General features: G+C 40.1%; 2 protein-coding genes across 3 annotated transcripts in view; both read right to left on the minus strand.

Moving 5' to 3' along the window:
• Positions 1–3717: 3717 nt before the first annotated feature.
• On the minus strand, positions 3718–14355 carry Ms4a1 (membrane-spanning 4-domains, subfamily A, member 1). Of its 2 annotated transcripts, none has more exons than XM_013029294.1 (7): positions 14177–14355; positions 10185–10361; positions 9656–9775; positions 8138–8194; positions 6206–6442; positions 5262–5324; positions 3718–4388 (listed from the first exon to the last, which is right to left on the minus strand). In XM_013029294.1, the coding sequence occupies exons 2-7, from the start codon at positions 10341–10343 to the stop codon at positions 4155–4157; spliced, it is 870 nt and encodes a 289-aa protein (XP_012884748.1). In that variant the 5' UTR covers positions 10344–10361; positions 14177–14355; the 3' UTR covers positions 3718–4154. The 2 variants fall into 2 exon arrangements, with proteins under 2 accessions (XP_012884748.1, XP_012884747.1); XM_013029293.1 differs by having other exon boundaries at positions 5262–5363.
• A 6220-nt stretch (positions 14356–20575) lies between these two features.
• Positions 20576–23804, minus strand: part of Ms4a5 (membrane-spanning 4-domains, subfamily A, member 5) — a 7240-nt gene continuing 4011 nt past the window's right edge. The window contains exons 4-5 of the mRNA XM_013029000.1: positions 22768–22920; positions 20576–20674 (exon numbers count right to left, since the gene is read on the minus strand). Of these exons, the coding sequence (XP_012884454.1) occupies positions 20576–20674; positions 22768–22920 (252 nt within the window). The remainder of the gene's footprint in view (positions 20675–22767; positions 22921–23804) is intronic.

Consider the following 23804-nt stretch of genomic DNA (forward strand, 5'->3'; position numbering starts at 1 on the left):
AAAGAAAAAAAAACTATTTAGCCTATGAGGCTATAGGATTTCAAAAATGGGGGTTGGGGGGAGTGAAGAATGAGAGGAATATGTGGCTCCTTAGATAGAAGATAGAATTGTCTTTTTAACGTTAAGAGCAGAGAGAAAGCGTAAAGATTTTTTTCAGTTAGGCTAAAGTTTGTATCCCAATTCCTTCCTCACTAGCTGGAGGAAGTGACCCTGTCTTTGAGCTCCAGTTTTGCATCTGTATTTCTTGTAATAGAACTTAAGTAAATTTATGTCCTTGGATAAAAGTTCTTTGTGTAAGAATGGTTCTAAACTGAAGTGCTTTGAAAAGAGGGGTCTTAGTATTACCACTGCTCAGCCTTGGCTGCCTCTGTCTCCTTGTCTTATCCTGATGGCTGAAATGTAGACTTCAGTGATTAAATGTGTGACTACTTTGGACAAGCATCCTCTGCTTGTTGAATACCTATGCATGATCACAAAAAAGACAGCTGTCATTTCACCTTGTATAAACAGTGGTTTGGAGCCTCAAGTATATTCTCCATATTCAGGGACTTCCTCCTGGAAATGGGGTAGAATTTTAATTGCATCTCTGATTTCTCTTTCTTGCTAGTAAAATCCCGACTCTCTACTCTTTCCTTATATGATGACACTTTTTAAAATTGTGTTTGTCTTTCTCAGAGCTTTCCTGAGTATAATCTATTTAAGGGGACTTAGGAAAAAGAAGTTTTTAAAAAAAGAATTTATCTTTTTACATTGACCATCAAACGATCTGCTACTGGTAATCCTCGCTGGAGCTTTGCTTATTATTTTCACAAGCATGGAATTCAACTTTACTTAAATGAAAATTTTTGTGTTTCTTTCATTTGAGAAGTTTTAATAAAGTTTCTACCATCTTGTGACGTACATCGTTCCTGTCATGAACTTAGATTTGTGGCAGCTGTTTCCTGTAAAATGCAAAAAGGTAATTTCAGTAAGTTTCATTTCCTACAAAGATAAAAGCACGAAGAACTATGGAGGAATCACCATATAGCTCTTTTACCATAGAAACCAATGAAAAAAATGGGGCCAACACAAGAGCTTTCTTGCTTGCTTGCTTTTTTTTGACACTTTGGGCCATGGAGTAATTTGGCTTCTGACATTGATGCTGTATCCCACAAATTTCTTTCTACAATATTGTCAGTGGTGGTTATTTCTATCAAAGCTGACAGAAGATCCAGAACATTGCAAGACTCACATACACATTGTTAATAAGGTAATAAGATTTGAGTAAGTTGGCAGTGATGTGGCTGAAACTTAGCTTTCTGTGCATCTTGGCACCCAACACTCCATCACTGCCTAGAGCATACACTGGTGAGAGGGAGACTAGTACATCCAAATGCTGTAACCTCCAAGAAGGTATGGAGTTTGCTCTATACTGCCCATTGCTGTATTCCTTTACTTTAGAGCAGTACAACATGGCATGGCAGCACATGGGGCTGTTCCATAGATACTTGCTCAGTTTGCTAAATGAATGTGGCCTGGTAGCTATTTATGCCTGCATGTGCCATTCTGAGTAATTGCTTATCCAGATTTTTATGCAAACCACCGAGTTCTCTCTCTTTCCTTTCCTTTACAATCAGCTATCTCAAAAGCAGAATCTGCTCTTGAAGTTTGAATGCTCTTACATCACGTTCATTCAAGCCTAGTATTGTCAGACAAAAACAGTGTCCCTTGTCATGTATTTTTGTGTTCTGATGATATTCAATTTGCCTCTTAATTATGAAGGTATGGTTTATAAGCTCATAATGATTCATGAATGCAATGGGAGGTGCCTGGAGGTGAAATTGATTTTTAAGTTTTTTTTTTTTGCCAGTCCTGGGGCTTGAACTCAGGGCCTGGGCATTGCCCCTGAGCTTCTTTTGCTCAAGGCTAGCACTCTACCACAGGAAGCACAGTGCCACTTGTGGCTTTTTCTGTTTTTGTGGTACTGAGGAATTGAACCTAGGGCTTCATGCATGCTAGGCAAGCACTCTACTACTAAGCCCCACCCCTGAACATTTATTTCTTTATGATTATAAAATTGTATAAAAATTAAGAGGATGTATAATTTAAAGCCAGAGAACACATCTTTGGCTTTAGTAGAGTTAAGTATGTTTGCTATTGGTCAATGTTACTGGATTCTTGGGAAGAAATGTCGTAGGTAGACATTAAAGGTGTTAACATAAAGAATTATGTGAATTTTTTTTGGTTGGTTGTGGAGCTTTAATTCTGGGCCTGGGCGCCATCCCTCAGCTCTTCAGCTCAAGGCTTGAGCCACAGTACCACTTCTGTTTTTCTGAGTGGTTTATTGGAGATAGGAGTCTCATGGACTCTCCTGCCTGGTCTGGCTTTGAACCACGATCCTCAGATCTCAGCCTCTTGAATAGCTAGGATTGTAAGCGTGAGCCACCGGTGCCTGGCAAGAATTATGTGAAGTTTTAAAAATCTAATTACTTGAGATGTAAAAATCAATAATCTTCAAACATATTTGAATCAACAAATATATTGCAGAAGTGGGGGGCATTTTACAAATTGGATCTTGCATTTTTGAAGGTTTTCTGATTTTAGTTTTTGTTCCCCTTCAACTTGTTATTGCCTTTTTTTCATTCTCTAATTCAGTGTAGGAGCACTATACCCAAAGTAGAGAAGGAGAAATATATTATTAATGAGCTATTCCATAATTATTTTCCTTGGGAGTGTAAGGCCATACTAACACAAATATTTATGACATTAAATATTTATGACATTGTTTAAATGCAGATTTTGTTCTATAAATATATACTGAAGGCTGAATGAACCTTTTATACTCTGACATTACGAAAGAAAAGAACAAGGAAACACTCATGTTGCAAGTATATGTTATAGAAAAGAACTCAAGTTTTATTCAGTAAGCATTAATTTTGGGGACTTCACATAGAGAAATGTTCTCTTTTTTTCGTAATTATAGGAACTATTTTCCATTGGTAGTCACTCACACAGTGGAACTATCACAGGACATGTAAATTACATTGCCTGTATGCCTGTTATACCAGGAACTGAGGGATTACAGCATCTGGTAGGCAGATTATGGTAATATCCTCCTAGGTTAACATTATTTTCTTAGGCAAGGTACTAGTATCTCTGAATATGAAGAGGAATTTAAAAGTAAGGTGGTTATCTGAGATTTGTTTCTTTCTCTTTTTTCCCTGATTTTTTTTTGGGGGGGTCCAGTAGTGGGGTCTGAACTCTGGGCCTGGCTGCTGTCCCTCAGATCTTCAGCTCAAGGCTAGTGCTCTACCACTTAAACCACAGCGCCACTTCCGGCTGTTTTTCTTTTTGCTTATGTGGTGCTGGGGAATTGAACCCAGGGCCTCATGCATGCAAGGCAAGCGCTCTACCACTGAGCCACCTTCCCAGCCCCTAGTTAGGCTGTTTCTAAGCATAATCTTTCTCCCAAGACTGTCTGTAGGATTCCATGTATGCATTGTGCACTCTGCCAGCTAATCTGTCTGTAGGATTCCATGTATGCATTGTGCACTCTGCCAGCTAATAACATAACTAAGTATTTTTGTTTCTGAGGAGTAAAAATCTGATTCTCACACTTTGACTCTCAAGCCTTGTTTGGTTCTGGTCTGAGTAGGTTCTCTGACAGAACCTGCTGCCTTGGATCTGAAGAGTGTGCTACAGTGTGAGCCTGATGAGAACTTATCTGTGATTGACTTCTTATTCCTCATTATATTTATTTTCCTTTAAACAATAATACCAAAGAGGAGCTGCCAAAGATGTAGAGTTAAAGATAGTAGAGGGATGGGATGAAACAGTCATAAATCGTTTCCATCAGCTGCGGCGTCTCCACGTTGCTGGTAAAGATGTGCAAAAACTACTTCTATTACTACTAAAACGTCTATTGGAGGAAAAGTTGGTGGGAGATTATATTCTGCAGCACTTATTTTGCCCTTGTTTCAATTTAAGCAAGTTTTCTCAAGTGAGGTCCACAAAGATACAATCTGCTACAATTGCTACGCTCTTTGAGTGTGAAAGACAGAAAGCTGCAGCACTCTAGGCACTGATCAGAAGGAAATATGGAACACAACGACAGAGTGGTCGATGATGGCCTGAAAAGCTCTAAACACTAATGCTTAGACAAGAAAAGCAGAAGTTTAAGGTGAGCCATCGTTTTCTATTGGGGAGGATTCCTGATCTTGAGGCGGCTCTGGAAAGTTTATTTCTGTTTCTCCTTCTTCTTCTACTTCTTCTTCTTCTGCTTGGATTGGGATAATTTCAATGTCTTCTTCATTCTTTGGTTGGGAAGATACTTCAGTTAGTTCAAACATTTCTTCTTTCACTTCAATTGTCTGTTCTTTTTTTTCTTCAGCTGTCAGGAAAACCACACTCTAAAACAGAAACAAAATTTTCTAGACGTTTCCATTGACACCTTTCTCCATAATCTCTATAAATCATTTCCTAGTTGTTATGCTACTTATGTTATTTACCATAGACCTCCAACTACCAAGATTTCCTCAGATGCTCAAATCTTTATCAGATCACTTATCAAAACTCAAGTCTGCGTAAATCTTCAAGGGCTTGCGGACATTTACCACTTTCCTTGGAATGCTCACACTGCCTAGGAAAAGAACACTTCAAAACACAGGTGTTTACATCCTAGTTCTGATTTTCTTTCAGTGATTATAACCCTGGGAACCATTGCTCTCTCTTTTCTCTCTTCCTTCCTCTGTCTCCTTCCCTTCTTTTTCTCCTCCCCTTTTTCTCTTTCTTTCCCTTTCCACCTTTCTCTCCCTTCCTTCCTTCTCTCCTTTCCTTTCTCTCACATTTTCCACATCTGTAAAACAAAAGAATTAGCGACAACCTCTTAAGTTCCATTCTTGATCTAACAACCTAGTACAGAAGCAGTTAATAGATCCATTGTTGGAATATTCATATTTCCCTTTGTCAGAGCCTCTTAGAAAGCCTATTGTTTTGGAAAGAGAATTAGGTGAAAAGGGCAGGAGCAAGAGGAGAAAAATGAGAAGTGAAATGGAAGAACTAGTGACTTTAATCAGTCTTTATCCTTCTAATCACAAATTGCTTTGCAGTTCTAAAACATTTGTGTACATTATTGGTATTCTCTGCTTTCTAGAAATGTGACAAAACTATCTCTTAAGAAGCTCCTAGTCTCCAAGTCTTACCCAATCTCATTCTCCATAAATAATCCTTTGTAGATATGAATTTTGTAGGAGGATGTGATGGGAAGAGGGTTTCCTACTTACAGCTTTGTGCCTGGAGCAAGTCCTTTTCCATTCATTCTCAACAATACCAGCAGTTACAAGATTCTGGAAGAAGGCAAAGATGAGCATCACTGACAAAATGCCCTGAGGGAAAAACACAGGAATGGAGGTGAACATATACCAATAGAAGAGAATGTGACTGATGCTCATTAAATGACTGCTGACTACAATTAAATGATTACAAGATCAAGTCATTAATATAATAATAACTGCCTGGAGGGCCTGCTACTACAGCTAACAGTGTCTTCACAAGCCAAAGGGCTTATGAAAGAAAAATGACTGAGTCCCAAATTCAGTTGTATCCAAGTTTAGGTAGTAGGGGATCACACCAAAGAAACCGTTCTACACCTAGAGGGAGAGCATATCCCTGACTCTACAGTGAAACTCCTCCAAAGGAAAGATGGTTATTGCTTCTTAGGACAGCCATGTTCATCCTACTTAATAATGGGCTTGGGGCCTGGCTGAAATGGTAGAGTGCTTGTCTAGCAAGTGTGAGGCCCTGAGTTCAAAACATACTGCTGCCTAAACAAGTTAAAGAATAGTAGCAACAATGATGCTACTAATATTAATGCCACTAATGGTATTATTAATAATAATGTCATTAATAAACATATATAGTACTTTATACAAGATACTGTTCTAAGTGGTTTACATGCATTTACTAATTTATTCCTTCAAACAACCCTATAACTAGTGTTATACTATACATTATACTATACCTATACTTTATATGACAGGTCTACCTATAGGTATACTATACATATACTTTATAGTGGAAGAAATTGTGGCAGAGTATGGGTGAAATACTTGCCTAAAGCTGTAGAGGCATTAAGGAACAGACTCACACAGTCTAGGTCTAGAGTTGATTCTTGTAATAAAAAAAAACAGTATTTATCCCCTGGAGAGAAATTCAATTTCACACTTACTAAGAAAACAGATTGCATGCTGTAACAGAATTGTGTAGATGCAGAGTTTTTCTCAGCAGGATTAGCTGGTTCACAGTTGTATATGTTAACATATGGCACGGGAGTTTTAATAAGATTCAGACTTTCCAGTTTTAAAAAATGCGACATTGTAATATTAAGTATGTCCATGATCAAAAGAATTATTCCAGAAATGGCAGCAAAGAGGCTCAATGAGTTCATTATCACTTTTACTCTGATCTGAAACAGACAAACAGATTTATTAATTAGTTATGATTCCCATTGGAGAATATAGTCTAGAAAGAAATCCCACCTGCCCTTCTCCTGATTCACAAAAATGCCACATCTAAATCCCACCAAAGGTCTGAGGATTTTAGCCTCTTTGTCAGCATAAGCTTCAGTCCTCTTACTTATTCCAAATAGAAACCAGAAGCAGCAGCAATGATATGGCTACCTTCTCCTTATTGATGTAAATTTCATGCAATCTCAGTCTTTCAAAATACAATTAAGGCTGTCATGGGTGAGAGAGCATGTGTGTGAATGTTTAACCTTGCAGGGATAAGAAAAGCTCGGAACTGGAAGGAGTATGTGACAGGCACATTTGGTACAGTTACCAATGACATTTTATGACACACATTTTTCATTTCTGGCTCTGTGACCTACCGATGGCCATTCAGGAGGTATGGCCAGACAGGAGGTGAGGCTGTCTTTGGAGAATAGAATAATTTGATCTTCATAAACAGTTTCTTTCCCCTAAAACTAAGTTTCTCAGGCCACTTCTAGAGAGGAACAAGATACTTAGACGCTGTCTGACTGAAAGTGACTCAGTTTAGTAGGTGAGATAAAGTACAAGGAGAGAAATTTCTTGAGAGGAACCTTGTTGGTAGGGGCTTTACCTACCCAGCAGAATCAGGGGCTCTACAGTAACCCTTCTCTTTATGTATGAATGAATTCTAGGTGTTATATGAGTAAGATCATACTGTAGCTTTTTCTTTTTTGCTAGTCCTAGGCCTTGAATTCAGGGCCTGGGTGCTATCTCTAAGCTTTTTTGTTTTTTTGCTCATGGTTAGCTTTTTACCATTTGAGTCATAATTCTACTTCCAGCTTTTGGGTAGTTTATTGGAGAGAAGAATCTCATGGAGTTTCCTGCCCAAGCTGGCTTCAAACCATGATCCTCAGATCTCAGCTTCCCTAGTTGCTAGGAATCCAGGCATGAACCACCTGCGCCTGGCCATGCTGTAACTTGTTAAAGCTACTGGAACACTGTCACACGTATTATTCCATTTCATTCTCATGCCGACTTCCTGGAGTGGCCAGAATTAGTATTTCCATTTCTTTCTTTCTTTCTTTTTTGTCGGTCATGGGGCCTGAACTCTGGGCCCTGGGGGCTGTCCCTCAGCTCTTCAGCTCAAGGCTAGCGCCCTAGCACTTGAGCCACAGTGCCACTTCTAGCTTTTTCTGCTTATGTGGTGCTCAGGAATCAAACACAGGGCCTCATGCATGCAAGGCAAGCACTCTACCAATGAGCCACCTTCCCAGCCTCTATTATTTCAATTTTTGAGCAAGAATACAGAGCTTCCTAGAGATAACTGATGTATTTGAGTTTATGACTTAAGGTTCTAACTCAGCTAAAACCTGAATCAGACAAAGCTGATTGGAGAATGTCTGTTTCAAGGATATTCTTTAAAAATATTAAAAGGGTTGTTGTTTTCATGTAATACTTAGTATTGACAAGTCTGTAAGTACAATTTCCCTGGACTTCCGGAAGATCTCATGTTTATGTACTTTCCTGAATAAAAATCACAATTGGCATAGTTAAGGATCTTTGCTTTGTAGACTTTAGTCTATGATGCCAGATCTCTTTAAGGGTCCTAGTTGTGAATGAAGAAGACAAATATTTCTCTGGTGTGTGGGAAAGGACATTGGTTTACTTGCCAGATTCTTCCTGAAGCTCTTCTCTGTGGCTGCCAGGAGTGATCCAGAAATAATGAACTGTAAAAAAGAGAAGTGAGGTGGTCGATGGGGAGAAGTGGGGGGAAGAGGAGAGAAGAGAAGGAAGAAAGAGAAAAGAGAGATCACTTTTTGACACTGAAAACTGGTCATAAAAAAGCCTTCTACATATTTAGCCACTCTCACTGAACTATGCACCAGTTCACTTATGTTTTGTTATCTGGCTACACCAGATAGGTAGCAACCTCTGTAACTGGACCATTAAATTGAAACAACAATGTACAACAACAGTAATATGATTTAGCCTTTATTGACATAGTTTATAATCAGCCACAGTTAACTGTCTTTCAAAATACATTTAGGGCTGATATCTCCAGATACGAAGTAAGAAAATAATAAATATGAATTAAAAATTTTGATTTTCCTTTTCCTCTTGTTCACATTAACTTGTGCTTACTAGGCAGGCTCTCTACTGCTTGAATTATACTAGCTCTTTTTGTCTTTATTCTTAAAATAGCATTTTACTTTTTCCCTGGGATGGCTAAAATCTCAATCCTACCTATGTATGCATCTCACCCAAAGGGGTCTGGTGAATTTTTGTTTTGCCCAGGGCTGGTCTTGAACCACTATCCCTCCAGTCTTAGCCTACTGGGTAGTTGGGATTACAGACATGAAACCACTGCTTCTGACTTATTTTTATTTGTTTAGTTAGTAACAATGTTCCTTGGAGTTCAGAGTAACTTAAATGGCTTTGAGGCCAAGGAGAAGTCAATGTAGAAGGAAATCCTTGGCCTGAAGTTCCTAAAAGTGTCATTCAAATGTTGGTCACGACAAGAAATGATGGTGATTATTTCTCAGCTGCTTTGGAGGGAAACCTTGTTGTAAAGAGTCTTCCTTATGAAACTTTAGTGCTGGACTCATTGCTAGAGGGGCAGCCATGAGGATCATAACAGAGAAATAGACATCACTGCCCTGTGATTCAGTCAGCTCTGTTAATGAGTTTGGGAAACATGCACCTACAATATTACAAAGGAGAGTTGCTACACTCCTAAACTTAAAGAGATTTTGAGGGGATTAGACCAATTTGTTCAGATGCCACAGTAAGCAATCAGAATTGATAGGGAGGAAGGAGCAGGTAGGAGAATATGGGGTGTTCCTGTTTCTTTTTGCTTTTGAGCACCAGCTATCTAGTGCCTCTTTACTCCCCTCCCCCCCCCCCCTCCCCCCCCCCCCCCCCCCCAGAATTAGCTGTGAAAAGGCCCTGATTTAAACACTCCTCCTTCCTGCACAGACCTGGGAAGAGCACCTTGCTTTGAAAAGTTCACACAAAGCATGATTACTAATGCTCAACTATGGTACTCACACAGGATAGTCATACTGTCTTACCATTTAATTATTTCACAATAATTGTTATTCTATCTGTATACTTTCCTTAACCAAAAATAGCCCCGATCTTGTTATTTTAAAGAAATTTTTTATTACACAAACATTTTTCTTACTTACCATAGTGCCTCCCCAGAGCGGGTACCACACCGTCACACAGATGGGTGCGTAGACCCCAGTGGGGATCAACAGCAGGCCACCCAGGGCAAGATGGAAGAGTCCATTCATGATCTGGACAGCCTGGGGAGAAAGGGACACTGTGAAGTGAAATAACTACAGCTGGACAGTGAAGAGGTTTGAACCCTGGGGACTGACTTGGGGGACTGCACAGGATTCCTAAAGAAAGCGGTAGGGGTGGCCTGTCTTTTTCTTGTTCATGTTCATTTCCCCACCACACAGGATATTTCCCTGTCATGTCTTGAATTTTAGCAATGGCTTGGAATAGAAGATCTTTAAGATTCAAACACAAAGAGAACCTAAGATGGCCTTGTAGTGAGCCTGGTGCAGCCTTGATTTAGGCCAATGCATCACACATAAGACTATATCATTTGGACCACATCACTCCCAGTTAGACTATACATAGCCCACAGGACCAGCGTCTGCATGCCAGAGCATCTCTAGAAGATGAAGTATAAGGTGATGGACTTACCCCCAGAGCCTTTGATTCTCTCATGAAGAAGCTTTGCGTGGGGCCCACCAGGGAAGACACCCTCCTGAGGTTTACTTTGGGAGTAGCCTGCAGCCTAACGGGGCCTTTCATGGGCTCTGCTGGGAACATTCCAATCACTGAATTTCTGGGTGTCGTCATTTTCTGTTCTCAAAACTCCTAGAAATAAATAATGTCAGTATAACATAGCTACAGATGTAAAACATTTGAATATCTGTTTTTGAACATTTGGTATCTGCAGACTTGCAGTTCTGTGGGACTTTGGTAAGATAAATGATCTGGATTTCTCAAGTTCCTTTAAATGAGATATAAGATTTGACACCCCCGCTCCCCAAAGAAGGATTTACAGGGCTCAGGGAAAACAAAAAGAATTCACCTAAGTAGTTGATGTCAATAATAAATATCAAAAGCAAAAGGTTAGAGAGTGTTGAAATGAGCTGGACATTGTAAATCACCTTCTCACGTCAGAAACAAATCATAAGTAATAGCAAATAGCAGTCACCACATTCTTCCTGTGTTCTGGGCACATTCACATATGCCAATGCGTTTCAAAGACTAGCTGGTATATTGTGGACTGAACATAGGTTTTTCATCTTCAGTGATACTAAAATCTGAACTGATCCTAAAATCATGAGTCAGCTGATCACACACACTCTGATTTTTATTAGCTCCAGCAACTTCTACATTAAAATTCTTATTTTCAAAGATGCTATTGTTTCTGTGTTCATCCTCTGAAGAAGCATTCACAGTCTGTGGGTTTGGGTTTGAGCAATGACTTGTAGGTCCAATAACTCCATCATGTACTGAGACGTTCAAGGCTGCCTTCCTTTTTACCTCCACTTCCTCCTTTGCCACTCGGAATAGCTGTGCATTTTCATCCTTTCAGCCTCTGTGCACTTATCTCTGAGAATAAATATTCTTATCTGTGATTTCTTTTCCACCAAGACCATGCTGTGTACAGTCTCTCACTCTGTTGGCAGGAAAGTTAATTCCATCTTTGGTGCTACATTTGGGATCTCTCTGTAGAGTTGGGATAAGTACCTTACTCAAATACAAACTATTGTTTAGGTAACATAAGTTATTTTACAGCTAACGTATTGCTACTTAAATTATTATCACTGAACTTTTCTTATGACTAAAATGCAGTGTCCCCAAACACAAAAGCCTCCTTTCTTAAATCTAGCAATGGCTCCAAACACTACCCCATTTCCCCTTTACCTCAGATTCTTTAATGCTTTACATTTGACCCTTTCCCCCAACTTCCTCATCACCCACTCACCTCTCTATACTTTGCACCTAGTTTCTGTCCGAGGCATTCAGCTGAGACTGCTCACAGTGTTTAAAGACCACACTGCAGACATGGCCTTTTCTTCATGTTTTGCCTCAGATTGACTTATTCTCTTACTCCCCGATTTAAGAAGTTGAAGCCAAATTTCATGCCAGCTCCTTCATTCCTGATGCTCAACCAATTGCCAGATAATGTTATTTCTACCTCTGCAATGTGTCTTGTCATGTGGACCTTTCTTGGTTTTGCACAAAAGTTTGTTTTTTTTTTGTCAGTCATGGGGCTTGAACACTGGGCCAGAGCGCTGTCCCTCAGCTCTTCAGCTCGAGGCTAGTGCCTTACCACTTGAACCACTGGGCCACTTCCGGTTTTCTGAGTGGTTTATTGGAGATAAGAGTTTCACAGACTTTCCTGCCAGGGCTGGCTTTGAACTGCAATCCTCAGATCTCAGCCTCCTGAGTAGCTAGGATTACAGATGTGAGCTACCGGCACTGGCCAAAAGTTTTTTTTTTTTTTTTTGTCTGCTGTCATTTTCTTTTCTAATATATCCTACACAGGGTTACTAGATCCAACTTTAAATCACTGCTTAAGTCATGCTTTTTCTCAGTGTAAATCCTTTTGCTGTCTTGTCCTTGCTTATTAGAGAAATTCTCCATCTGGCCTCTCTAGCCCTTTGCTCTCAGCTCCACCTGACTTGCACATAACTTCCAAAGCTGGTGGCTCCACTGGAGCCACTGGCCTGGACTTGTCTGTCTTCTCTGAATCTGCTCAATCTGGGGAGACGCCCTCTTTCTCCCTCTTCAGTTCCCCGAAGCCATCCTTGTCCTTACCTGATTGAAAAGATTTCTTCTAAGTCCAAAGATTTTTTTGCATTTGTTACTGTTCATTCATTTCTTTTCAGTGTCCTACTCGGATTTCATAGGGAGCCCATCTTCTGCATAGTATGACCTCAATACATGTTCAATAGGACACCAAACTCTGTTCCTTCCACTAAATGGGTGCTCAAGATGCTGGTTTAAAGGATGATACGTTCTCTTCACTTGCCCATCAGTGAGAACAAGCCATTTGTTTTTGTCGGCCATGGGGCTTGAACTCTGGGCCTGGGCGCTGTCCCTCAGCTCTTCAGCTCAAGGAGAGAGCTCTACCACTTGAGCCACAGCACCATTTCTAGTTTTCTGGTGGTCAGTTGGAGATAAGAGTCTCATGGACTTTTCTTGCCCAGGCAGGCTTTGAACAGTGATCCTTAGATCTTAGCCTCCTGATTAGCTAGGATTACAAGCCATTTTAAAGGAAATGGAAAGACAATTTTCTCTCTCCCTCTCTCAGAAACAGACTCTTTCTCTGTCTGTCTGTCTCTCTTTCTCACTGGCTGGCCTCAGGAACCCATTATGATATGATTAAAATGTACCCCCTCTCCTGTCTTCTAGGTTAAGGTACAATTTTGTGCTCAGTTTAGCCATTTTAAAGGAAATGGAAAGACAATTTTCTTTCTCCCTCTCTCAGAAACAGACTCTTTCTCTGTCTGTCTGTCTCTCTTTCTCACTGGCTGGCCTCAGGAACCCATTATGATATGATTAAAATGAACCCCCTCTCCTGTCTTCTAGGTTAAGGTACAATTTTGTGCTCAGTTTAATGTCCATCATCCCCTGTATATATAAGCATTAAAGTTTAACATCATCTGGGTGTCTTAGTTTATCTTTGGAGACAAAAGCAATTAAGGGGAAATGATTGGAGTTATTTTTCTGTGACCATGACCGATTTTTTTTTCCTTTTTAGTATTAGTATCAAAAAATCCTAAAGGCTTTTGTGTTTTTTAGCTCACTCATGCAGTGTTCATGACATACTGGCAATACTTATTGTTTGTTTTGTGGATAAGCAAGCCGACACATGCAGGGGTTTAGCAACTCACTTATATGGCTAGAGCTCCAGTTGGAATACTTCAGGGTAGAGAAACCATGCTGTGGTCTCCATGCTGCATCTACTCCTTTTGTAGCCTGAATTGACTGCCCATAATAGTTTTGGAGAAGAGAACAGTTAAGAGACTTGAATGGACTTCAAGCCTTGAGGCCACCAGGATCAAACCACAGTGCTATTAGAAAGTCTGACTAAAGAAAGTCTTCCAAGAATGGAAACAGAATCTCCAATCCGCCTAGTTCTTTATCTATCATCTCATTTCAGCGCTTTATTTTTTTTCATTTTTTTGCCATTTAACAACCCAGTGTATGAATACAATATAGCTTGATTAATGTCACCTCTTTTAACACGCTCAATCGTCCCTTCCCTATTCACCCCTTCCGTTACTCTTCTTCATGTTGTAGGATGTATATTAGATTCTTGGCTGCATTTCTCCCTGCTTCTTCTCCTCTTCATTTGTCTACTCCTTTTCCCCTAACCACACTCTACCACTTTCACGTACCTGTTTCCTGGTGTTTTTCATTTTGGCTTCTCAAGGAATTATACTATTTGAGATCTCCCTTGAATCTACCACATTTCAGTAATACATTTATATACAGGCGCATTCCACCCAATGCATTTACTTAGGAATTTGTAAGCTAAAATCTAGCTTCCATATAGAAGGGAAAACATGGATCCTTTGTCTCTCTCTGGGCTTGACTTACTTAACATACTTCTCCCCCCAAGTATTCCATTTCTTTCAGCCTTTTAAACAAAGCAAACTCACAGATTTTACCTGAATTTCCACGACTTCCAATTTTCAAGGCTTCCAGGCTCCAAGGGCTGATCAGTTTGCTGCTTCTGGTGGCTCAAGAACTTGAGGGCGAATGAAATAGACCAGGCCGGGGGGTGCTATCTCTAGTAGCTACCAGGTGACAGGAAATCAGTACTGCTGCTACCTTGCTCCAATTACTTTGGTTTAATATGAACTTAACCAGAGCCAAAAGAGAGAGAAAAAGTTTCTGCTACACCAACAGGTTTCACTTCTTGAAAAACACCCCCAGGGGACAGCACGGTGCCCTTCTTGCTACCTTAATTAGAAGAACTTCTGCAGCCCCCACCCTGCAAGCAGGTGTGGGTAGTGGGTCCCTAAGGGGTAAAAGAGCATTGGAAATTCTCCAAGGCTGGGCTGTTAGAACTTTTTACCTTTCTGCTTTGCTTTGAGGGGTAATAGGTAGGGAGGAAGCATCCATGCAGTGGTTCAGAGAATCATTGAGCACATGTTCTTAGGGGTGTAGCACTTATCTGCTCACACTGAGGGTTCTAGTGGATCATGTTATGTCTCATGTCAGATTAGCAGAGATGGCTGGAAATATCGCTCATTCGCTTGAGGCAACAGTGAGCCTTCTCTCCATTTGGGTATGGAAATTGAAATACCACTTGTACCTGTGAACAAGTGTGTTTCTTCCATGCGTCTAGTTCCCTAGCTGCCCTCTTTAGTTACAGATAGAGCTGCATGGTCAAGCCTAGTGCTGGATCAAGTAGGAGAATGGAGGAAGCTGGTGGCATCAGGATTCTAAACATCTGGGAAGTAAATCAAAGAAATATTTGTCCAAAGATATTATCAACTCCAGCTCCATATGCAAACTTTGTATTCGTATGTTGGGATTTTCCATTACTTTAAAAGTTCTGTATCCAGTACTGGATTTGTTGGATACAGGACTATAAATTAATTATTTGTCCATTTAATCTAAGGATATGACAACTTTATTATCTAATCTGAGGTTCTCTCTTCCTCCCCTCCCCTTCCCTCCCCTCTCTTTCCCTTCCCCTCTTTTCTTAACATGGGTTGGAATCATGTGGCTGAAAGCAGTGAATAGAAGTAGTTCTGGGGAGGGTGATTTTGGTGCAAGAAAAAAAGATGAAGCGAAGCTATGTACATATGACCATATAAGATTATGTTAAGCGAAATGAACCCCAAGACAGGGACACAGTGTTTTTTTCTTTCTTGCTATTGTTTTTAATATACTTATAATGTATTATGTGGTTTTTTTTTTGTTTCTTTGGTATTTTACTCCTCCATGGTATAACCCTTGTTTTCACTGTATTTGATTCCAGTGCCCTGCATCTTGTATATACACTTTTCTAATTTGGGGAGGGGAAGGGAAAAAAATGAAATGCTTAAATATTGATATAAGTTGACCCATTGTAACAATGAGATGTAGAAGACTATGTTGAAAACGAACTTTACAACTTCAATGGGGGGAAGGGGTAGTTGGAGAGGGAAGGAAGGGATGATAGGGGGAAAATAAAGGAGGAGGCAACAATGCTCGATAGGAAATGTACTTATTACCTTACTCGTGTAACTGTAACCCTTCTATACAGTATTTTTACAATAAAAAACTTATTGAAAATAAAAGAGAAAAATATGAAGTATGTTGTTAGTGGAACAAGCTACGTTTGAATAGAAGTACTAATGTCTGTGGTAATCCAGAACACTCAAGGATAGTTCATTCATTCATCTCTTAAAATGTTATAGCAAGTAGGGCAGTAGAAAGAGAAACTGTCTTCCATTTAAGATTCTAGTTGTGGGTCTGTGCTGCTGAAATGCTTGCGTGGTTACGACAGGGCTGACGATTATATAACAGAATGTCTGAGACTGAGCAGTTTGTAAAAACAAAACAAAACAACCACAATAGAGATTTGGTTATAATAGTTCAGGAGACTAGGAAGTCTGAGGCCAAAAATCCCATATCAGGCAAGGGCCTCTTTTTGCAGCATCATTTTATAGAGGAAAGCAGAGGGCAAGGGAGGGTGTGTGTATGGGAGAGAGCGGAAGGCCAAGCGGAAGTCCTCAGGTACCAGTTCTTACTCCTGTAAGAACTATCCCGCTCCCGTGGCAACAGCATTCACTTCTCCATGAGGGCAGGGCTCTCCTGACCTAAGCATGTCTTTGAAGCCTCCATTCTCAACATGGGTGTATTTGAGATTGGGGCTGGGTTGCAGATGCTGGTGAGGCCTGACGTCTGGGCCCAGATAGGGAGTGAATGAGAGGCTGTGTGTGGGAGCAGGGTCTGGATGTGCAGATGTGCGGCCTGAAAGAGGCTGGAATTGGGATTGCACAACCTGATCTTTGCATTGGTGTCTGGTTTAGTCCTCTTTCCCCCCAACTTTGGGATGTTTGTTAATATGGCCTTTGTGGCTAGTGAGATAACTTCAACACTACGTGTGATTCCTCCTAAATGAACTTGAGTTCAGTTTCTATCTTTATTGATTTGGTATGATTGCCCTTCCAATGATCGTGTTTTGATTCCTATTACATTTAGGAGTTGATAATGGCATCTTTTTTGATGTATTATATTTCCCCCAGTTTAGTGTTTGAGGATATGTTATTATCACACATTCCATTTTTTTGACGTAGTGTTCTGTCATCATCTAGTGGTATTTTAGTTCCCAAAGATGATCTTTTCTTGTAGTCTACATAAAAGCACACCAACTTTTCTTTAGTGAGTACCTGGTATAAAATTTTCCTATTCCCTTCTTCTCCTACCAGTTTTTCAAATCCCTGAATGACTTTGCCTTGTTATGAAGACTAGACAGTACACTATAATTATTTAAGTCTTTTCCTTACTCAGCCCTTGGACTCTGTCTCTTGGAAGTGAGAATGGTTTTTATGATTGTTGCACCTTCTGCAGTGTCATGAGAAATATCTACGCTTTCACTCTTTCTTCCATCCATGCGATGATAGCAAGCTTTTTGGAATTAGGAAGTAACACTGTGGCCTGTTACCAGCTCCTCAGTAAGGCCCTGCCATCTACACATATCCGCTATTAGTGGGGTTTTGTCTCAGAGCAGAGGTAGAGAAATACATGGATCTGCAGAAGTAAGGTTAAATATCTAATTGAAAATAGAATTCAATTATAGCCCAGGAATTTCCAACATTGTACTTATAATTAGTTGTAAGGGAAATGTAAATTTAAGTATTGAAGCATGTAGTGCTTTCTGTCTTCAAGAACTTTCTTTTAACAGTTAGGAAAGTGACATTAATTGAATACTTGCTTACATGCCAAGCATTGTCTGTGTCAAGAATTTTAAATGTAGTATGGATTGTCTTACATGTAATATAGATTGGCTGTGTTTTATACTGTCAGAAATTAAAGTTCAAAAAGTAGGGAAAAGCTGGGTGTCAGTGGCTCATGCCTGTAATCCTAGCTACTCAGTAGGCTGGGATCTGAGGATCACAGTTCAAAGCCAGCCCAGGCAGGAAAGTCTGTGAGACTGTTACCTCCAATAAACCACCAGAAAACTGGAAGTGGCACTGTGGCTCATGTGGGAGAGCGCTAGCCTTGAGCTGAAGAGCTGAGGGACAGCGCCAAGCCCAGAGTTCAAACCCCACGACCACCACCACCAACAACAAAAAACTAGGGAAACTGGCTCCAAATAATCACACAGCTACTAATTAATAAAATAGGTAATGTGTAAAAAGGAAGAAAATCTGAACTAAACATTTAATAACTTCTGCCATTACTAAGTGATTCATAAATTTCAAATGCTGATGAAATCATGTCACATATTACATGTTTCTTTGAAGGTTTACAGCAAACCTGTTAGGTAGATAGGGACTTTGTTTAGGAATTTAGTATGAGATTTTTTTTTTTTTGCCCGTCCTGGGGCTTGAACTCAGGACCTGGCCACTGTCCCTGAGCCTCTGTGTACTCAAGGCTAGCTAACTCTACCACTTGAGCCATAGTGCCATTTCTGGCATTTTCTGAGTAGTTTATTAGAGATAAGACTCACAGACCTTCCTGCCCAGGCTGGCTTCGAACCATGATCCTCAGATCTCAGCCTCCTGAGTAGCTGGGATTACAGATGTGACCAGAGCTCGACTACCATTTAAAACCCCCAAAATTTAAATAGTTTAATAAAGCCACACAGCTTTACATAGCAAAATGCCATTTAAATGTCGGCTTGACTTAAAAGTCCTAGCCATGATGTTTTCCAGGATTCTTACCTTTAAGTACTTCTAGGACCTCATATCTCTGAATATCATTTAGAGATGGAAAATTATTGTCAAATACTTTTTACCAGAGACTTATTCCATGAGAAATAAAAATCACTGTTTTCTTCCGGTGTTACCATTCCTCACCTTCACTCATTACCTATAGATAGTGGCTTCTTCCACCCCATAGAATAAATAAAAGCCTATTTGTATATTTTCTTGAGTATAAAGTTCTTCCCCCCCCCATGTCCAGAGTACCATAGGGTAATGAAGTTTGGGCTTAGAATATTAATATTGAAATCCTGATTTTAAATCATGCTCCTTTTGTGGACTCAGAAAAGTTAGCTACTTTGAACTTCTTGTCTGTGACAAAAGTCCTGTCTCTTTTAGAGGGCTGTCATGACAAGAGAGAAGACACAGGTAAGAGCACTAGTGTTCAAATACATTCAGTTGGTGGAATGGAAGGCAACAATTCTCTAAGTGTGGTCTGAGAGTCATGACCTCCAAAGTACATTAAGAAGTTATTTCCGGGGCTGGGAAGGTGGCTCATGGTAGAGTGCTTGCCTTGCATGCATGAGACCCTCGGTTCGATTCCTCAGCACCACATAAGCAGAAAAAGTCAGAAGTGGCTATGGCTCAAGTGGTAGAGCGCTAGCCTTGAGCTGAAGAGCTGAGGGACAGCGCCCAGGCCCAGAGTTCAGGCCTCTCGACTGACAAAAAAAAAGTTATTTCCTCCTTTCACAAGATTACACAGGCTATAGTATATGAGATATAACAGACTGAAGGCAAAAACCATTCAGTGGTCTTCTGTGATGCCACAGTAAAGCAGCAGATTTGAAGCATGTCCCTCTGCACCAAGATCCCCTGTAAAAAAAAAAAAAAGTCTGCTTGTGCCTGACTTTCCTGAAATTCTGATTTCATATGTGTTTGTGTGTGATACTTTTAATAAAGTTCCTCAGATGATTTAAATGGGCAGTAAAGCCTGTGATCCCCACTATATTAAAGAGACTTAAAAAATATGAATCAAAGCTATTCTCTACACACAAAAAATGTAGTTCTTTTCAGGAGAAATATTATTTGTGTCAATCTGAAATGACTCAGTGATTTTTAAGGACATGAAGAGATTCCTGTCCCAAAATCTGGAGAGAGAGGATTGGTACAAGAATTAAGACCATGGCTGCTAGAGTCCAGACGGGAAGTCTGTGGCTCAGCCACAGTAAGTGTCCTGACTAGGAATGAGTTATCTACCTTTCTATGTAAGTGTCCTGACTAGGAGTGAGTTATCTACTTTTCTATGCTTCAGTTTCTTTGATTAGATGTAGAGATGTTTACCTACTAGGATTTTCTAGGATTTATTTATTTTCTTGATCCAGGACTTGAACTCAGGTCCTGAGGGCTGTCCTTGAGCTTTTTTGCTTCTGGCTTTATTTTTGGCTTTTTAGTGTTTAATTGGAGATAAGAGTGTCATGAACTTTCCTGCCCAGGGTAGCTTCGAAATGCAATCCTCTAAGCTCAGCCTCTTAAGTAGCTAGGATTATAGGCACGAGCCACTGGTGCCTGGTTCCTACTAGGATTTTTGTAAGATTAAATGAGTAGTCAAGTACAGCTTTGAACATGATTCCCAGAGTGCAGAATGGCTCCACCAATATTCACCTCATTTTTGTTCTGCTGTGACTCTAGCTGATCAGCTCGCACCTTTGATGATAACTGCAACGTCAGTGTAAAATTGGTGGATCGGACCATGCTTCTGTGCAGCTCATCTTCCCACACAACAGAGCTGGAGCCACTGTGTGGCAGCTCTTAGAGAAAAGGAGCTGGAGGATGTTGTGAATCCAGGAAGTTAAATGACTAAGTCATCCCAACCTGGAGCTTTCTTTCATATCTTTATTTGTGGAGACACAATCTGCCACATTATGGCCCTCAGTTTCAAGATTTCATGATTCAGAGAAGATGACGACACCACGATGAATGTGGGATATGTGGGGGGCAGGGTGGGGCAGAGGTGCTGGCATTGCTCAGGGTCAGGTGCATGTAATCTGTCAAATTCTCAGCTTCCTCACCCATTCCTTATGCTTCTGGCTTGAGAGAATTGCCAGCCTGAATCATCAGCATTCCTTTTGACATTTCCTCTCAAATTGAGTTCATCTCTAAAGATATTCTGTCTTTATTCTGATAGCATTGTGCTGTTTAGGAACATTACTTATAGTCTTTGTCTGAGTAGCTTCCAAAAATTGAGAAAGTCAGAGAGATGAATAACTCAACAATGGTAAATATCAACAGCAAAATCAAATTTCCCTGTAACAGAACAGGAAAAAAGGAAGTCATGGTATTAGCACACTAATCAAATTTCCGATTAATAGTGAGGTGGCAATTCCTAGGTAATAAAAACTCCCTTTACTTCCCCTCCCCCCCCCCCGCAAGTGTATCTGATACTTGGGCATCAGATTTGTGGAGGATTATGGGAATATGCAGACCACCTAGCATAGCACAGGACAGCATATATCACTTGAAAAAGTCACACAAAAGAATATATTTTCTAAACTATATATAGGTACTATTCAATTCCTTAAATGTAGCAACTACAGCAAAATGCACATCAGCAAAGTGGCCCATTGAGGGAGAAGACAGGAAAATGATAAAAGTAAAATTAGAAAAGGAAAGAAAAAGAGGAAAAAAAGAAAACTTACTAGTCCAGAAAAAGAGGAACATGCAGAAAAAGATATATAAAAGAAGCATCAGCTGAGAGTACCATCTATGCTCTTTTTTAGTATTTATTTGTTTTTTAAATTTTTGAACCAGTGTACATTTATAATAGATGGGGGTTTTATTGTGGTATTTTCATGCATGTGCACAGTGCAGTTTGAATATTTTCACTCCATCTACTGTTTTCTTCAGGGGTGAATATTCACCCCATTCCCTTTTCTCTTCTCCTGTCTCATCCCTGTTCAAATAGTGTTTAGAGGAATTTACTGCTCTCATCTTCATCACCTTATAACTTCCATTTTAGTCGCTGCAAAAGACTTGGAAGATGTTTTTGTGTTTTGGCAACTAAGAGCATGTAAAATGACATACACTTGGTCAGGAACCCTGAGTCTGGGGGTGCTGGCTCTATGTCAGTTAAGGTTTGTCACCTTCTGAGAACTGAGCCTTATATTGAAGTTGTAAACATTAATATTATCAATATTCTGTCTTCCAGCCATATTTGTCTATCATATTTGAGCTACAGATTGAATAACTACTTTAGAGACACAATGTTTAGTGGCCATATAATAAGTGATCATGTAAAATGTTTTAATATTTTAAAATAGCATATGTTAGATGCACAGGAGGTTTTATTGTGACATAGCTATGCAGGCATAAAATGTTCCCTGATCAAATTCAGTTCCTTTGTCATTTTCCTTCATCCCTCTCCCTTAAAACAATTTCAACAGGTTTCATTAGTTTCATGCATATATAAAAAGTACTTTGAGCTGGGCACCTGTAGTTCACACCAGTAATCCTAGCTACTCAGGAAGCTGAGATCTGAGGATTGCACTTCAAAGCCAGTCCAGGCAGGAAAGTCCATGAGACTCTTCTCCCCAATAAACTATTCAGAAAAAGGTGAAAATGGTTCTGTGGCTCAAGTGGTAGAGCACTAGCATTGAGCACAAAGAGGCTCAGTGACAGCACCTCAGTGACAGTGCACAGGCCCTGTGGTCAAGCCCCAAGACCCCAGCAGAAAAAAAAAAAGCATACTTGTAATGGTAGGACCTTTTGGGTGGACCAGGAGGAAGGGAGACAAGGAATGACTGAGTCAATAGTATTGAAATACTGTACAAAGATAGCATAAGGACACTCACTAAGAGTTGCTGGATAACGTGGGGAGGAACTGGGAAGAGAAAATAATAGGTTGAGCTGGTTGAAGTACTGTGTCTGTAAGGGTGAAATACCATGATACCATGGTACAACCCCTTTACAGCTAACATTCAGTAAAAGCAGATTGATTTCCTTCTCTCTCTATTTTCTGTGGACTTTTTGTATGTGTGTATGGGGGGGTGTTGGTCATTTGTTTTACCTCTCTAAATATTAAAAGCCAAATTAAAACAAAAAATATTCACGTTTCTAATATCTAGTACAACAATCTATGAATTATGGAGCTCTATTTTCATTTAGTATTAAGTTTCATAGTGATTTGTGTACAAGTCTATCCCTTCCAATCATGTCTAATTCCCTATGAGTAGGAGTTCTAACGTGTTTATTGTTCTATCAGGTATTATAATTTCCCTAAATTTGTGTGAGCAAAATACACATGCCTGGTTCACATTATCTGGGTGGTATTAATTGGATGCTACTGAATCTTTTTGATTAAGCCATTGGCCTCTCGCTCTAAAAAAATGCAGCATACTTACAGTGAACAGAATGGTAATCTTCTCACATGGAGATCGGTCTCGAGAGTAGCCACAGATATAATTTCCATCTAGAAGGAAACCAAACACGAGGAGAATGGTTCCAGCTGTTGCTCCGAGGGCACTGACAATGTTTACCACTCGGCTCACGATTAGCTGCAAAGGAATCCGAACACAGCACAAGGACAGAGATAAAGAAATGAGCAGAGCCCCTGGAGAACAAGGTCTTAGTCATAATGATCCAGTGCCATGGGCCAGCCAGGTCCTTATCTACAGAATGCAGTGGACTTTTTTTTAATGCCAGTCCTGGGGCTTGAACTCAGGGTCTGGGCACTGTCCCTGAAGTTCTTTTGCTCAAAGCTAGCGCTCTTACCACTTGAGCCACAACACCACTTCTGGCTTTTTTCTTATGTGGTATGGAGGAATAGAACCCAGGGCTTCATGCATGCTAGGCAAGTACTCTACCACGAAGCCACATTCCCAGCCCATGCAGTAGACTTTTCAGTGATGTTTCTATTTGCCACATTCTGTACCTCAGTTAGCTTCCGTTCATATGAGGTGGGTGCTTAGGGGACAAAGGATGGGATATAGGGTAGCAACCTAGTGTTGCATTTTGATGCTGTGGCACAACTCATGGCCTGTTAACACTTTTGTTCTAAAACTTGTGTTTAAGTATTGTGTTTCTGTCATTTTTATTTCTTCCTGGAACTACAGGCTTGCAGAAGATATTTATTTATTTATTGTGAAAATACCATACAGAGGGGTTACAATTACATGGGCAAGATAGTGAGTACATTTCTTATCAAGCATTGTTGCCTACTCCTTTGTTTCCCCTTCCCATTCCTTCCCATCCTCCCCCCACCCCCACACCCCCATCCCACCAAAGTTATGAAGTTTGTTTTTCGACATAACATCTTGTACATCTCATTGTTGTAATGGGTCCATCTGTAACCCTGTTTAAACAGCTTGTTTTTTTCCTTCCCCTCTACAAATTATATCAACATCAAATACAGTAAAAGCAGGGCTTATACCCTGGGGGA

This window comes from Dipodomys ordii, unplaced genomic scaffold, assembly GCF_000151885.1.
Source record: "Dipodomys ordii isolate 6190 unplaced genomic scaffold, Dord_2.0 Scaffold117, whole genome shotgun sequence".
NCBI classification, from domain to species: domain Eukaryota; kingdom Metazoa; phylum Chordata; class Mammalia; order Rodentia; family Heteromyidae; genus Dipodomys; species Dipodomys ordii.